This window comes from Malaclemys terrapin, chromosome 16 (assembly GCF_027887155.1).
Source record: "Malaclemys terrapin pileata isolate rMalTer1 chromosome 16, rMalTer1.hap1, whole genome shotgun sequence".
NCBI classification, from domain to species: Eukaryota; Metazoa; Chordata; order Testudines; family Emydidae; genus Malaclemys; species Malaclemys terrapin.
The window spans coordinates 29791763-29804817 of NC_071520.1; the positions used below are offsets into that span (position 1 = coordinate 29791763).

General features: G+C 48.5%; 1 protein-coding gene across 4 annotated transcripts in view; it reads left to right on the plus strand.

Annotated features, from left to right (window-relative positions):
• Positions 1–330: 330 nt before the first annotated feature.
• UBE3B (ubiquitin protein ligase E3B) overlaps positions 331–13055 on the plus strand; it is a 33966-nt gene continuing 21241 nt past the window's right edge. Inside the window, exons 1-14 of one of the 4 annotated variants that reach the window (XM_054006121.1) lie at positions 331–390; positions 1912–2017; positions 2113–2208; positions 3225–3394; positions 3504–3624; positions 4658–4717; positions 5086–5190; positions 5290–5386; positions 5632–5717; positions 7476–7558; positions 8578–8683; positions 10166–10286; positions 11855–12032; positions 12282–12451. In XM_054006121.1, the coding sequence (XP_053862096.1) occupies positions 2170–2208; positions 3225–3394; positions 3504–3624; positions 4658–4717; positions 5086–5190; positions 5290–5386; positions 5632–5717; positions 7476–7558; positions 8578–8683; positions 10166–10286; positions 11855–12032; positions 12282–12451 (1336 nt within the window). In that variant the 5' untranslated portion in view covers positions 331–390; positions 1912–2017; positions 2113–2169. Of the gene's footprint in view, positions 410–1426; positions 1547–1908; positions 2018–2112; positions 2209–3224; positions 3395–3503; positions 3625–4657; positions 4718–5085; positions 5191–5289; positions 5387–5631; positions 5718–7475; positions 7559–8577; positions 8684–10165; positions 10287–11854; positions 12033–12281; positions 12452–13055 lie in introns of those variants that run through there. The other 3 variants (XM_054006120.1, XM_054006124.1, XM_054006122.1) reach the window with 3 other exon arrangements.

Genomic DNA, 13055 nt, shown 5'->3' on the forward strand with positions numbered 1-13055 from the left:
AACTTCCGCCCCTCGCTCACGGCCTATTTTCCGTCCCAGGATCACCTCACTTCCGCCCCGCAGAGCGCTTCACCCAAACCCGTCCGATGTCCTCTCGACCCTCGCAAAGCGCGGGCCCCGCGGGCTCGCCCGTTCCCCTCGGCCCTCCCGCTGGGGCACGGGAGGCGGCGTGCCCGTGTGCAAATGGCTGGCGGGGCCCCGGCGCCCCCGGGAGCGGTTAGCGGGGCCCCTGGCTGAGCCGGGCCTGCGTTCCCGGGCGGGGGGCTAAGCGCGGCGCACAGGCGGCGCTCGGCTGCTGCCCCGGCCTGGGACTCGGCGGGGGTGCTGCCCCCCCCCCCCCCCCCCCGGGCGTTCGCGGAGGCGGCCCCGGCGGCGCTGAGGGGCGGGCATGTGAGGCGGCTGCTCACCGGTCTGGGGGGCCCTGGTGCAGCGGGTGTCGGACAGTGCGGGGGGGGGGGTCCTGCGGGATCCTCAGGGGGAGGGGAGGCGCTGTGCGGGGGGATCCCGGGGGGGGGGAAAGGGGTGTGCGGGGGGATCCCGGGGGGAGGGAAGAGGTGTGCTGGAGGATCCTGGGGGGGGGAAAGGGGTGTGCGGGGGGATCGCGGGGGGGGGAAAGGGGTGTGCGGGGGGATCCCGGGGGGGGGGAAAGGGGTGGGGTGTGCGGGGGGATCCCGGGGGGGGGGAAAGGGGTGTGCTGGAGGATCCTGGGGGGGGGAAAGGGGTGTGCGGGGGGATCCCGGGGGGGGGAAAGGGGTGTGCGGGGGGATCCCGGGGGGGGGAAAGGGGTGTGCGGGGGGATCCCGGGGGGGGGAAAGGGGTGTGCTTGGGGATCCCGGGGGGGGGAAAGGGGTGTGCTGGAGGATCCTGGGGGGGGGAAAGGGGTGTGCGGGGGGATCCCGGGGGGGGGAAAGGGGTGTGCGGGGGGATCCCGGGGGGGGGAAAGGGGTGTGCGGGGGGATCCCGGGGGGGGGAAAGGGGTGTGCTTGGGGATCCCGGGGGGGGGAAAGGGGTGTGCGGGGGGATCCCGGGGGGGGGGAAAGGGGTGTGCGGGGGGATCCCGGGGGGGGGAAAGGGGTGTGCTGTGCGGGGGGATCCCGGGGGGGGGGAAAGGGGTGTGCTGTGCGGGGGGATCCTGGGGGGGGGAGGCGGTGTGTACTGGAGGATCCTGGGGGGGGGAAAGGGGTGTGCTGGGGGATCCTGGGGGGGGGCAGTGTGCTGGGCGATCCTGGGGGGGGGAAAGGGGTGTGCTGGGCGATCCTGGGGATGGGTGGGGGGGCGGTGTGTTGGGGGATCCTGGGGGGTGACCTAGTGCTGGGATGGGTGTGTGCTGCACGATCCTGGGAGGGAAGGGAGTGTGCCGGGGAATGGGGGGGCGGAGGGAGGGTTGACCTGGTCTGGGGAGTTCTGTTGGGTGACCTGGTGCTGGGGGATCTGGGGGGCAGGGTGACCTGGTGCTGGGCGAAGGAGGCGTCCGGGGGTAGAGTTGTAACATTAGGGTGGAAGCAATGTTTGGGGACAGGGAGGTACCTTGTGTGTTGGAGCATATGTGAGTAGAGAATCTGGGGGTACTTGATGCTAAGGGGTGAGCAGAACATGAGGGGTCAAAAGCTGGTATGTTTGGGAGGAGGAGCGCTTGATTCTGTGTGACCCATTCTCTTAGCTGGAAACTCTGTTAAAGGGCTTGTTAAACTCTGAGGTCGCCTGGTAGCCAGATATGGTGACAGGTGGATTAGATGTATACAGGGAGATTTAGTGAAAGAAATTAGTTAATATTCATAATAATCTTAATCCTGGTGTTTTGTTCTTGTTATCTTATTTGTCAGGCTTTGCTATGAAATGTAATGACGTGGAAATTCTGGTAGGAGAGTTTTACATGAGAAATAAACTTTTTTTTTTACTTCCCCGAAGCAGGTTTAAGACGTACCACTTGCAGCAGGTGGACCAAAACCATGATGCACCTTTCTGTGTTTTGAGGTTTGTCCAACATTTCTCTCTGCTGTGTGGGTGATTTGGGTAGGTGAGTACAGCCAAGACATCTAGAACAACAAATGACATGAATAGACCCCCTCCCCCCCCCCCCAGCATCTAGAATTGATTGGTTTATCTCTACAGAGACGAAGGGAGACTCTATTTGAAATCAGAGCAGATGTGGATCGTGTTTGTATATGGATGAGTATCAGTATTTCTTCTGCAGAAGCAAATCCTCAGGTGAGTTTTGTGTAAAGTTTTTATAAAAATTCTTTGCCTTTAATATTCACACCGTAGAAATGTATGCATCTGAGCTTTGAAGGCTCTGGGGCTGTGATTGTTGCTCCACAAGTATTGAAACCGTCTAAATATTTACCGAGCAATTCACCTGTTACAGATGCAATAGAGTGGGCCAGTCTAGATGGTTTAGGGGCAGAGCAACATGCTATCACATTGAGGAATCTGAGTTCAAGACCAGTTTCAGCCTCTTTCTTCCCTGGCTGGGAGCATGGTGACCTCATCCCCACCAAAAGTGGCTTTCTGGAAGGACTAGCCTCCAGCCTTCCCTCACTAGAGGGACAGGTCAACCAACTACAGGGAGATGAAGTGGGGAGGTAATGGGGAAGTTTCCTACAAAGAAAGATGCTATATAGTCCCCATTTACCAAAGGGGACACTGGGAGATTCCCAACATGCTTGACAGCTGTTTCATGGTCTAAACTGGGGTGATTACACTTGGATAAACTGGGTCCTTCCATCACCTCCTTTATTTCAGACAGTTCTATTTTTATCCACCCTTGTTCCTCTGCCCTTTAGCATCTATAGAGAGTTCTGATTAAAGCTGATGTGGGAACATGATGAGCTGATGGGGGTGAGGTGGAGGTTTGGAAGTAGGAGAGGCAAATGTGCTGGCTGATAGGGGTTCTGGTACCAGACCTGTTCTTGTTTTCCCCTTAACTCTGCTGCTGACACATTGCGCTTTTGGCGCCCCTGTGTGCGTTGTACTTTGGCGCCCAGCTCATGCGCTATGTTCTGTGGACACCTAATTTCCTCTGTCTGAAGGTGGACACAGCCTGTCCAAACCAATCAAAGCAGGTCTCTTGGAGCGATGCAGGGAATTGTCCTTCCATGCACACCTGTCCTGGGGCTGTATGTTGTGTCCATATCGCTCCCGGCTCCCTAAACACACTTGCTGCATGTAATCTAACATCCAGGTAACTCCTTACTTTCCCTCCCCCGATCTCATCTTTGTGGAAGGTTGCAAAAATGTTCGGTACAGCACAGTCATCCAAAGCCCAGTTCCTCGATAAAGCGCGTCAGGCCCGTGAGGAGCGGAGAGAGCTGAAAGAGAGAGAGAGAGCTGCCATTCAGATCCAAGCCCTGATCAGGAGGTTTCTTTGTCGATGCTGGCTGCAGAGGGAGATCAGGTGTGTGAAATTCCACCCCACGGGCGTTGTTGCTTGTTGCGAACTGAGCTCTTTCTGTAGACTACTGGCTTTTTAAAATGCTCAACATTTGATTCCTCCTCCTTCCCAGGAGAGAAGTGGAGGATTTCTTTGAAATAAATGAATCTGCTTCCAGTAAAAGAAGTGCACTTTCCATCTTCAAAATTTCCAGGAAACTGCTGTTCATTTTCAGAATTAAAGAGGACAAAGAGGTAACGCTGCTGCTCTGATGCATTTTCCCCCCTCAGATTACAAATGTGTAATGTGTTCTGTCTCTCTAATATGTAGGAGCTGTTACTTGGCTTGTCACAACATGGAGGGTTCAGAGAGTGACCTGCAGCTCCTTTTGTCTTGTAATGCCATGGTGAGGACAGTGGGGAGGCAGCAGGACCGACTGCTGAGAACTCCTGAGTTCTAATCCTGGCTCCGACACTCAGTTAATTTGAGCAAGTCATTTACTAATACACCCACTGGGCCAGGTAGCTCCGGTGTAAAGCACCACCACACTCAAGCAAGAGGGTTTTGTGTGTTCCTGGGTCTCTGATTAGGGGCAACACTCAAATAAGAACCCGAGTTAACTTTGCAGTGAGGACAAAGCCCGAATAGCCCAGCCTCAGTTTTTCCATCTGTAAAATTGAGATAATATTAATACATGCCTCCCAGGGGGGTTGTGAAGGGCAGTCAGGGGGGAAAGCACTCTGAGGATGAGTGGCCATATTAAGTTGTATTAAATCTGTTCAGCTGTATGTTGTTGTTCCAAGTTGCCTCTTTCCCAAGCAATTTCTGTTATGCCAGGAGAAATACAAGTAAATCAAATGTTGTTGTAGTACTTCTATCTGACTTTAAATGTATACTTAGTGTGACATACAGTTCCGTGAGCTCCAGCCATGTTCTCTCTCCTCCCCGTCAGTCCTTGGTGCCACAATGTTGGTTGACCCCCGTATTACAGTAACTAATTACCTCATTGAAGTGTCACCCCTAGGAGTAAACTGATTCCTTCTCAGGCCAAGGAGTAATCTGGAATCTAAAAGGGAGCAATGATGTATATCAACGGGTTTTTCCTTCCTCTTAGGATACCGGTATTAGCCACTGCCAAAGACAAGATGCTGGTCTCAGTGGAGCTTCAGTTGCTTCTAGTGTGCAAGGCCTTTGCTTCCCGTAATCTGCCGTTTTTAACAGTTTTCCCCAAGTAACTGACTGTACTTGTGGGGAAGTACACTAACATGTGCGTCTCTTTCTTTACAGAGGTTTGAAAAGTTGTGTCGCTGTATCCTGAATAGTATGGATGTTGAGAATGAGCCCAAGGTCAGCAAGTCAACTTCATTAGGGGGATTTAAGTTTATTTTTTTTAGAAGTTCACTAATCTGAAATATCAAGAGTGAGAGACACTCAGGTGTCACTTATATTCCATGGTGGATTGTTTTGATATGTTGATAAACCCCATAGAAAAACCCAGGATAGCTACATGGACCCATAAGGGTCAAAAGGGCATTTCCCGCATGGTACGATTTACAACTGGCCTAGTTATTACGGGGACGGGGTAATTCTGGTCCAGTGCTGGGATCTGCATGGCCTGTGGAAGTAGTTTTATTACACCGCTTGTGGGCTTGTATGCTGGATAAGCAACGGAGCAGAAAAAGTTACCACAAATTTCTCCTGTTCTTTATCTGTAGGTGTGGTATGTGTCATTAGCACTTTCTAAGGATCTTACACTCTTGTGGATCAAACAGATCAAGGACATCTTGTGGTTTTGCTGTGAGTTTCTCAAACAGCTTAAGGTAAAAATCTTTCCTTGGTTTTAGCTCTGTGTGTCTTGTGGTTTCACACTTTAGTGTTGTAGACTTGGTTTATTAATGTTGATGTTCTTTTTATTCCAGCCTGACATCCTACAAGACTCTAAACTGGTCAATTTGCACCTCACGATGCTTGTTACCTTCACAGACACTTCCACGTGGAAAATACTTCGGGGAAAAGGTCTGTGTGGCTCTTTCCAAAACCCTGTTGTAGCCACCCATCCAGACCTTTCTCCTCTCTCTTTGTTTCAAAGTCTTCCGGCTTGGGCTGCAGAAAGGGGATATTTTTCTTCTCTTGTATGCACTGCCAAGCTGTATGATTATGATAATAGAAGTTTGTCATAATTTACAATGTCTGACTACAGTTCATATAGATTATATGACACACATATAATTCTCAGAAATGTCATTATTTTGTCCTCGTAGGAGAAACCCTGCGACCTGCCATGAACCACATCTGTGCAAATATAATGGGACATCTCAATCAGAAGGGATTTTATTCTGTGCTGCAGGTTTGTTCGTGATTATAATAGTTGATGTGCTTTGCAAACCCTGCAGTGTTTTCTGCCTTAACTAATTTCTAAGTTTCTCCGGCCGTGTTGTTTCATGTTTGGGTTGGGTATGTATTGGCAGTGACTCTCTCTGAGAATACTTTGCTTATGGTCGGTGTGACGTTCCCCTCTGATGTTATCTGGGCCGGTGATCTGCTAGGTCACTCCAATCCTTGACTCTGGGAGCCAGCCTTACCCTGCTCTGCTGTGAGAACCCCACTCCTGGGCTGTTGACGAACAGCCTCTGGTATGTAAGCTGCTCCCAGCTACTTGCAACCAAATGACACTAGCCGATATCTCCGGTCCCAGACACAACCCTTGGAACCTCCGTCTTGTAGTGTCCAGTTATGCCCGCTGGATGCTGCAAGCTTGTCTGAGTCAATTTAAGAAAGAAATTGATATGTACCAGACTTGTTATCCCAAGGGGAGTCTCTGACATGCTTCAAACCAAACGCACTGCTTCAGGTAGAACAAACAAACAGATTTATTGACTATAAAGATAAATTTTAAGTGATTATAAGTCAAAACATAACAAGTCAGATTTGGTCAAATGAAATAAAAGCAAGATGCATTCTAAGCTGATCTTAACACTTTCAGTGTCCTTACAAACTTAGATGCTTCTCACCACAGGCTGGCTGGTTGCTCTTCAGCCAGGCTGTCCCTTTGATCAGCGCTTAAGTTGCTTGGTGTGGTGTCTGTAGATGTAGGTGGAAGAGAGAGGAAGAGCATGGCAAATGTCTCTCCCTTTTATCATGTCCTCTCTTCCCTCTTGGCTTTGCCTTACCCCGCCCTCAGAGTCAGGTGAGCAGTATCTCATCGCGGTTCCAAACTGACCAAAGGAATGGGGGTAACTCCCTTGAGAGTCTAACAGATTCTTGTGTTGCTGCCTGGGCCAGTGTCCTTTGTTCCTGTGAGGCTGGTCTGGGTTTGTCCCATACCTGCCCTGTTGAGGTGTGATCTGTCTCTGCTCTTGAAAAGTTTTTGCCTGGGCTTATTTTAAGCCATGAGGATACATTTTCAGTCTCATAACTACATACATGAAATTATAACTTCTAACCTTACTGTAACAACAATGCTCAGTGCATCATGAGCCTTCTGAAGACAGCTGACACGACAAACTTTGCATTGGATGCCACACAATCATTTCCCAAGGATGAACATGGGGGTGCTGGGTGTTCCGCCAAGGTACAGAGCGTCACAGTCGGTAAACCAAAAAACTCACCCTCCCCTCCTTTCCGTGAGCAATATTTAAAATAACTACCATTTCATCATCTCATTAGGCGATGGAAGGCAGCAGTGCAGTGCAGCTGGTTAAAATACAGAATTAGGAGTCAGGAGTCTTGAATTCTGTTCCCAGCCCCGCCATTGAATTTGTGTGTGATTTTAGGCAGGTTTCTTCACCGTTCTGTGCCTCACTTTTTTTCCATCTTTCACAGGGTTGTTGCGAGGCTTCTTTATGGATTATAAAGGGCCATGAGACCCTCTGAAGAAAAGCCCTATAAAAATAGCAAGTGTGATCATAGTATACCTCTTTGAATGCAGTTTCTCTGTGCTCCCAGTACCTGGAACAAAAATGCTCTGATCCAGGCCAGTGACTTGAAACAACCACATTAAAGCAACACTCTCTCTAATTTCTTTTTATATCTCTTGAAAGTGACCATGTCCTTCAAGAACACAGTTGGATTCTTTCTCTAACAAGAGTTGCAATTTTCTTTTCAGATTTTGCTAACGAATGGCTTGGCAAGATCCAGACCATCCCTGTCCAAAGGCACTTTAACTGCAATCTTTTCTCTTGCATTGCGGTAAGGCAGCAAAAGCCGCTTGGGGTGATACGTACCCAAAGCTGCTTTCAGTGTCTGTCTGAAGACCTCTTGCCCTGCCAGTTTCTCATTGTGTTTCTCTCTTTGTATCTGTCTGTGAGTTTGTCGTATTAGTGCATGATGCTAATTTAGGTGGAGAGCTTGATTTTTTTTGTTTTCTACTCTGTACCCCTAAAATCAAGTGTTTATAAATCAGTTGTAAAGATCAGTTGTGGGGTTAAACTTGGAATGCTGTATTTCTGTGTGTTGGGTAAATAGTCTGAAGGAACTGGTCTTCTTTCTGCAAGTGTGATTCGCATCTCACAATGAACTGCCAGTGCGCCTCTAGCTACATAATTATGGGTGCATGTCAGGTAGAGGTGCAGATGATCAGATCTGTGCTCGTAGTTCAATTTGCGTGTGTAAATTGTGTCCCCAAAGAGGGACTAGCTAGAAAACCCCCCCTGCGTTTCAAAATAAAGTTTTCACGGGAAGTTCACTTGGTGTCAGACCACGGTGCCCAAGGAGTATCCCTAAAGACTTTCACGAGCTAACTCTGAACCGGTTTCCTTCCATAAGTGTCATTTCTGGGATCATGGGACAGGCTCAAGTCTGATTTTTCTGTTGATCATTCCAGTAAGAGTAGAGTGATTTCTCACCCTGCCCCATACTCAAACTGGTCTTGAATCAGTCACTTAAGCTTTGCCTGAGTAAATGGGAATTACTTATTTATCTACTTCACGGGAGTGTTGTGAGGTTTAATCTAGTTAGCGTTTATGGAGCTCTTTAGAGACATGGGAGGTGCTGTGTATTAGGGAATAAGACTCCGCGCTGCCTCTGGCTTTCTTTGATTCCCTGGGGTCATGATGGATGTTGCTAAATCGCCATGATAGCAGAAGCCATAGGGGGCTGATTCTTTTCGAACTGACCTCTGTAGTGAGAACAGAAGCCAGTTCTGATAGGCTGCTTTTCTTAGGAAGCACAAAGTGTGAGGTTTGACATATTTTTTTTTCTCTCTTCAGCCCTGTGATTGCTGCTCAGTTTTCTGACAATCTCTTGAGATCGTTCCTGATCCATATCATGTCAGTGCCTGCAATCGGGACTCACCTTGCTACACTAACACCTGAGGTACGTGGGCTGCTCCATCACAGAATCCTGAGCCCTTTGGCATATCAAATGTGCTGTAATTAGTCAGCCGCGACTCTCCAGTTACAAAGAATGGCGAGTAAAGAGTTGGATCAGCCTCTTAATGGCAACACATGTTCCTCCCCCATCCTTCATAGCCTGGGCTTCGAATGCTGCGGAAGCTGGTACAGCTCTCTTTGGTATTCTGTGTGCAACAGGCTCCTCAGTGAGCTCTGTAGAACTGTGCACAGCTTGAGCTGCGGTGGCATGGGGAGCCCTAGACCAGACAGGAAGGAGGCTCTTGTAGTTAAATCTTTGGATTAGGACCCTGGAGATCTGGCCCAGCCACTGGCTCCTTGCATGACTTAATTGTTCCATGCCTCAGTTTCCCCATTTGTAAAATGTCTTTGTGTGTGTATATCATGTACTCTTTGGGACAGAGGCTCTTACAGAGTGCCTAGCACACCCAAGCCCTGATTTCTAGTGGAGCCTCTCGTCAATCTTCCCACCATGCCAATGTCTAATTGGGCTGACGCTCTTAAGGCACATCAGTTCCATAGCCTGTGGCACACAAGGGTGTGACGTGGCCGGCATCACCTCCAGCCACCTTGACAACCCTAACCGGATGGCTCATAAATAACAGCAAGCCAGAATGTTATTTGTGCTGGGGTTTCAAAACTGGTTTGAGTCTGTGTTTTAGTAGCCGTTAGAGTGGTTTGCTTTGTGTTGGTGTTTAGAGTGCTGTGCACATTTCTTACCAGATAAGATACTGTGGCAACAACTGATAAATGCAGAGCCTCCTCCCAGCTCAGCGGGGCATGCAGATGAATAGGACATTGTCATGGAGATTTATCCGCTCAACTCTGGACATCTCCATGGTTTAGAGAAACTCCAAGTGGCACAGTTTGGGGTGTAAATTATTCCTTAACGTATTCAGCTGGGTGTGTGTGACCTGAGGCTACTCTGCTTCTCTTTGTTTTTAGGAAGGACACCTTGTCCTTCCATCCCCATGGTGATTTCTGACAGGGGAGCGAAGGAACAAAGAGATGCAAAATCATCTATCCCATAGAGCGGGATCTTCGCTGAGCAGTGATACACTGCCCACTAATACCATGTGGTTTGTCTGCTCCCTTTCACAGCATGGGCCGATTGCCGGTGAATTCCAGGGAATGCAGGCATTTTTAACTGCCAAAGACTCAGGGCAGGTGACGGTTATCCTTGGGACTGGTTAGAATATGCCCAGTTCACCTGCAGATCTCCCTTGTGGCAGGCTCCCCACATGCCTGTGATCTTCTTGTGAGATCTCCTCTTTAGCGTGATTCTTTGGCATGAAGCCTGTGCAGCCCCTGAACGCAGTGATTGCTCACAGGAATGAACAGACACCCTGAATCGCTGACGAGGTGTCAGGTCTGGCGGCTTTTGTGTGACACTCTGTTAATTTAACTTGCAACTTCTCAATCGTTTAAAAACAATTCTGTTTTTCAGCGTCTGGCAGTGCTAGAATCCCATGACCTTTTCCGCAAATTCATCTTATTTTTAAGTCGTGAGGCTCAGTGCCGAGATGTCTGCGTGTGTTTAGAAGGAAGCCATACTCTTTGTTTACTGGGTAAGCATGTGTCTGGAGTCTGAGCATGTTCCACATCAGAGGAGAAATTTAAGAGTCTTTCTTTGCTTTGAGGAGAGGGCCCTGTGGGAGTGAAATCTGAATTCCTCTCTTGGGGTCAAGGACTCTGGATTTTAAAATCCAACATTTTCTGAAACAACCATTTGGGTGGTTTCTAAAATAACTTGCGTCATGTATGTTTGGAAGGACACTTAACTTCAGGTTGAATGTAAGGTATAGAAATGTAGGGCTGGGAGGGACATCAAGAGGTCAACCAGTCCAACCCCCTGCGCTGAGGCAGGACTAAGTGAACGTAGAGGGTCATGCTAAGAGACCCAGGAAACAGAGGAGGGTGGTTCAGGAAGAGACCCCTTCCTATAGATGTGTCATTTTGAGCTAACAGGAAATCCTAACCTCAGCTTGCTCTCCATTTAGACACTGATACAGCAAACACGAAATTACCTCCTATATTGATATGCTACTGAAACTTGCTGAGTTCACATCAGCTCTGTGGAAGTAGTCAGAGGAGCTGTTGTAATTCATGAATGGCCTCTTGATTCTCTATCCTGGCTACTGTTAGGAGCTCTCTATTTCATATAATGCTGCGCAGGAAGTGTTGGCGGGAAGCAAATGAAATGGGTATGGGAGGCTATCCTGCGCTAGCACAGAGCGTCACCTTGGTGTGGGAAGTGTGTACTGGAAACTGGGCTGAAACCAGGGACTCCTCTGGAAAAAGTCAATGAACAACCATCCGAGAACAGGAGACAGATTTTGGTCACTGGACAACTGAATTGGATCTGAATCTCTTTAAGGAATGGTTCTTGAGGCTTAATCCAAACCCTGTGTGAGTGAGGGCATTGTCCGTGAAAACACTGTATTCACTGAGCGTCATTGACTTTGTAGATTTTTATGGATTCCAAGGCCAGAAGGGTTCATTGTGGTTGTCTAGATGGATCTCTTACGTACGGCTATAGAGCTTCCCCAAAAGAATTCCTAGAGCAGATAAAATAAAATAAATCATTTAAAAAATAGATCATTTAGAAAACCATCCAGTCTTGATTTAAAAAGGATCAGTTATGGAGAATCCATCACAACCTTTGAAAAGTTGTTCCAATGGTTAATTACTCTCACTGTTACTTGCACCTGCTTATTCCAGACCTGAATTTGACCTGGTTTCTCTAACCCATTCAGTCCCCCAATTCGTTTTAAGACCTAGGACCTCAGTGATTCTCCAAAGTTAACATCAAAGTCAATGGGGAATTTTGCCCCTGAATTCAGTGGGAGCAGGAAGCAGCCCATACTGATGGTTTTTTACAATTACCCTTTCCTGCTGTCACTACTGAAGGCCCTGAGGGAGTGTTGCGTTAACAAATAAACAAGGAGGGGATTATGAACAGACTGGCCAGAGCATTGGGAGCAGACGGGTGGGATACGGCCGTGCACTGGTGAGGAGTGGAGAGGTGGTGGAGAGAGACTGATCTCAACCCCCTTCTGTCTCCAGTAAAGGTCTCATACTAATTCTCATACAAATGTCACTCCTCTTCAAAAGGCTGCTGCTGGTTCTTTTTCAGGTAACCTCATTTATCTGGGCTCCTTGAATGACAAAGTGCTAGAGGAAGAGACTGCTCACTTTGTGAGCGTGCTTATCCAAATGCTCTCTTACTGCCAGAAGTATGTGTCGCAAAAGAAATCCAACCTCACGCACTGGCACCCTGTCCTTGGCTGGTTCTCCCAGACGGTAGATTATGGGTAAGTGAGCAGGATCTCTGAGACAAGTAATTCTGAGATTTAATTCATAACGTGGCCAGGTTACACATGCAGTACCTTCTGTCACTGTCAGGATGGACAGTGTGTCCACCATAACGCCTTGCATGTCCTGAGTTGTATTTTAATTGTGCAACCTTAACACGGCATTCATATGCAGCTTGTTAGATGCGATAAAGCCATTGTTACAACCTGTCTATCTCTTTCTCTCCCTTGCCCCGACTTTTCTTCTAGGTTAAATGAGTCCATGCCTCTGCTCACAAAGCAGTTGCAGCATCTCTGGGGAGTCCATCTAATTCGCATCCTCTTCAGTGATGTTCTCAGCAAGAAGCTGGTGGAGACTCAGGATCCGACTTATCCGTCAGGGCAAACCGCTTCCCCACAGAACAGCCTTCCCATGAAAAGTTAGTTCAGTACAGGCCAGGGCCTGGGCTCTGTGTCTTCTCTCTCTTGCTGGCAGAAGTTTGACTTTCTTCCCTTTAGTCAAAGGCTTTGAGTAGTTTTTTGCAGCACCTGCTATTACCTAGCTAGAGGCAAGTTCTTCCTGGGGTCTGATCCCTGTTCTGATTACACTGTGACGTTGGCAAGTCACTTATCTTCTTGGGGACACTTGCCTGTTTCCAAGTAGGGTTTGAATTGTTTCTCAAGTGGTTTGAAGATGAAAAGCACGATGTAATCCTTACCACTGTTACTGGGGGGTCTCCGTATCTTACAGTGGTTGGATAGTATCCCAGCTTCACAGGTGGAAACTGTGGCACAGCGAGGTTAAGTGACTTTCCCATGGTCTCACAAGGAATCATTGGCAGAGCCTGGATTATAGCTCTGGAATTGTTAGGTCACAGTCTCTTGCTTTAACCCCCTATAACTGTGCTGACTCAGTCTACTGTAGATATGTGCTAGATATTATAGCACAACTAGTGATTCCTATTACATTTGGGTAACGTTTGAAACTAGAGAATGACTTGTGAATGATCCCCGTGTCCCCAGAGAACGGCTTGGTGTTTATGG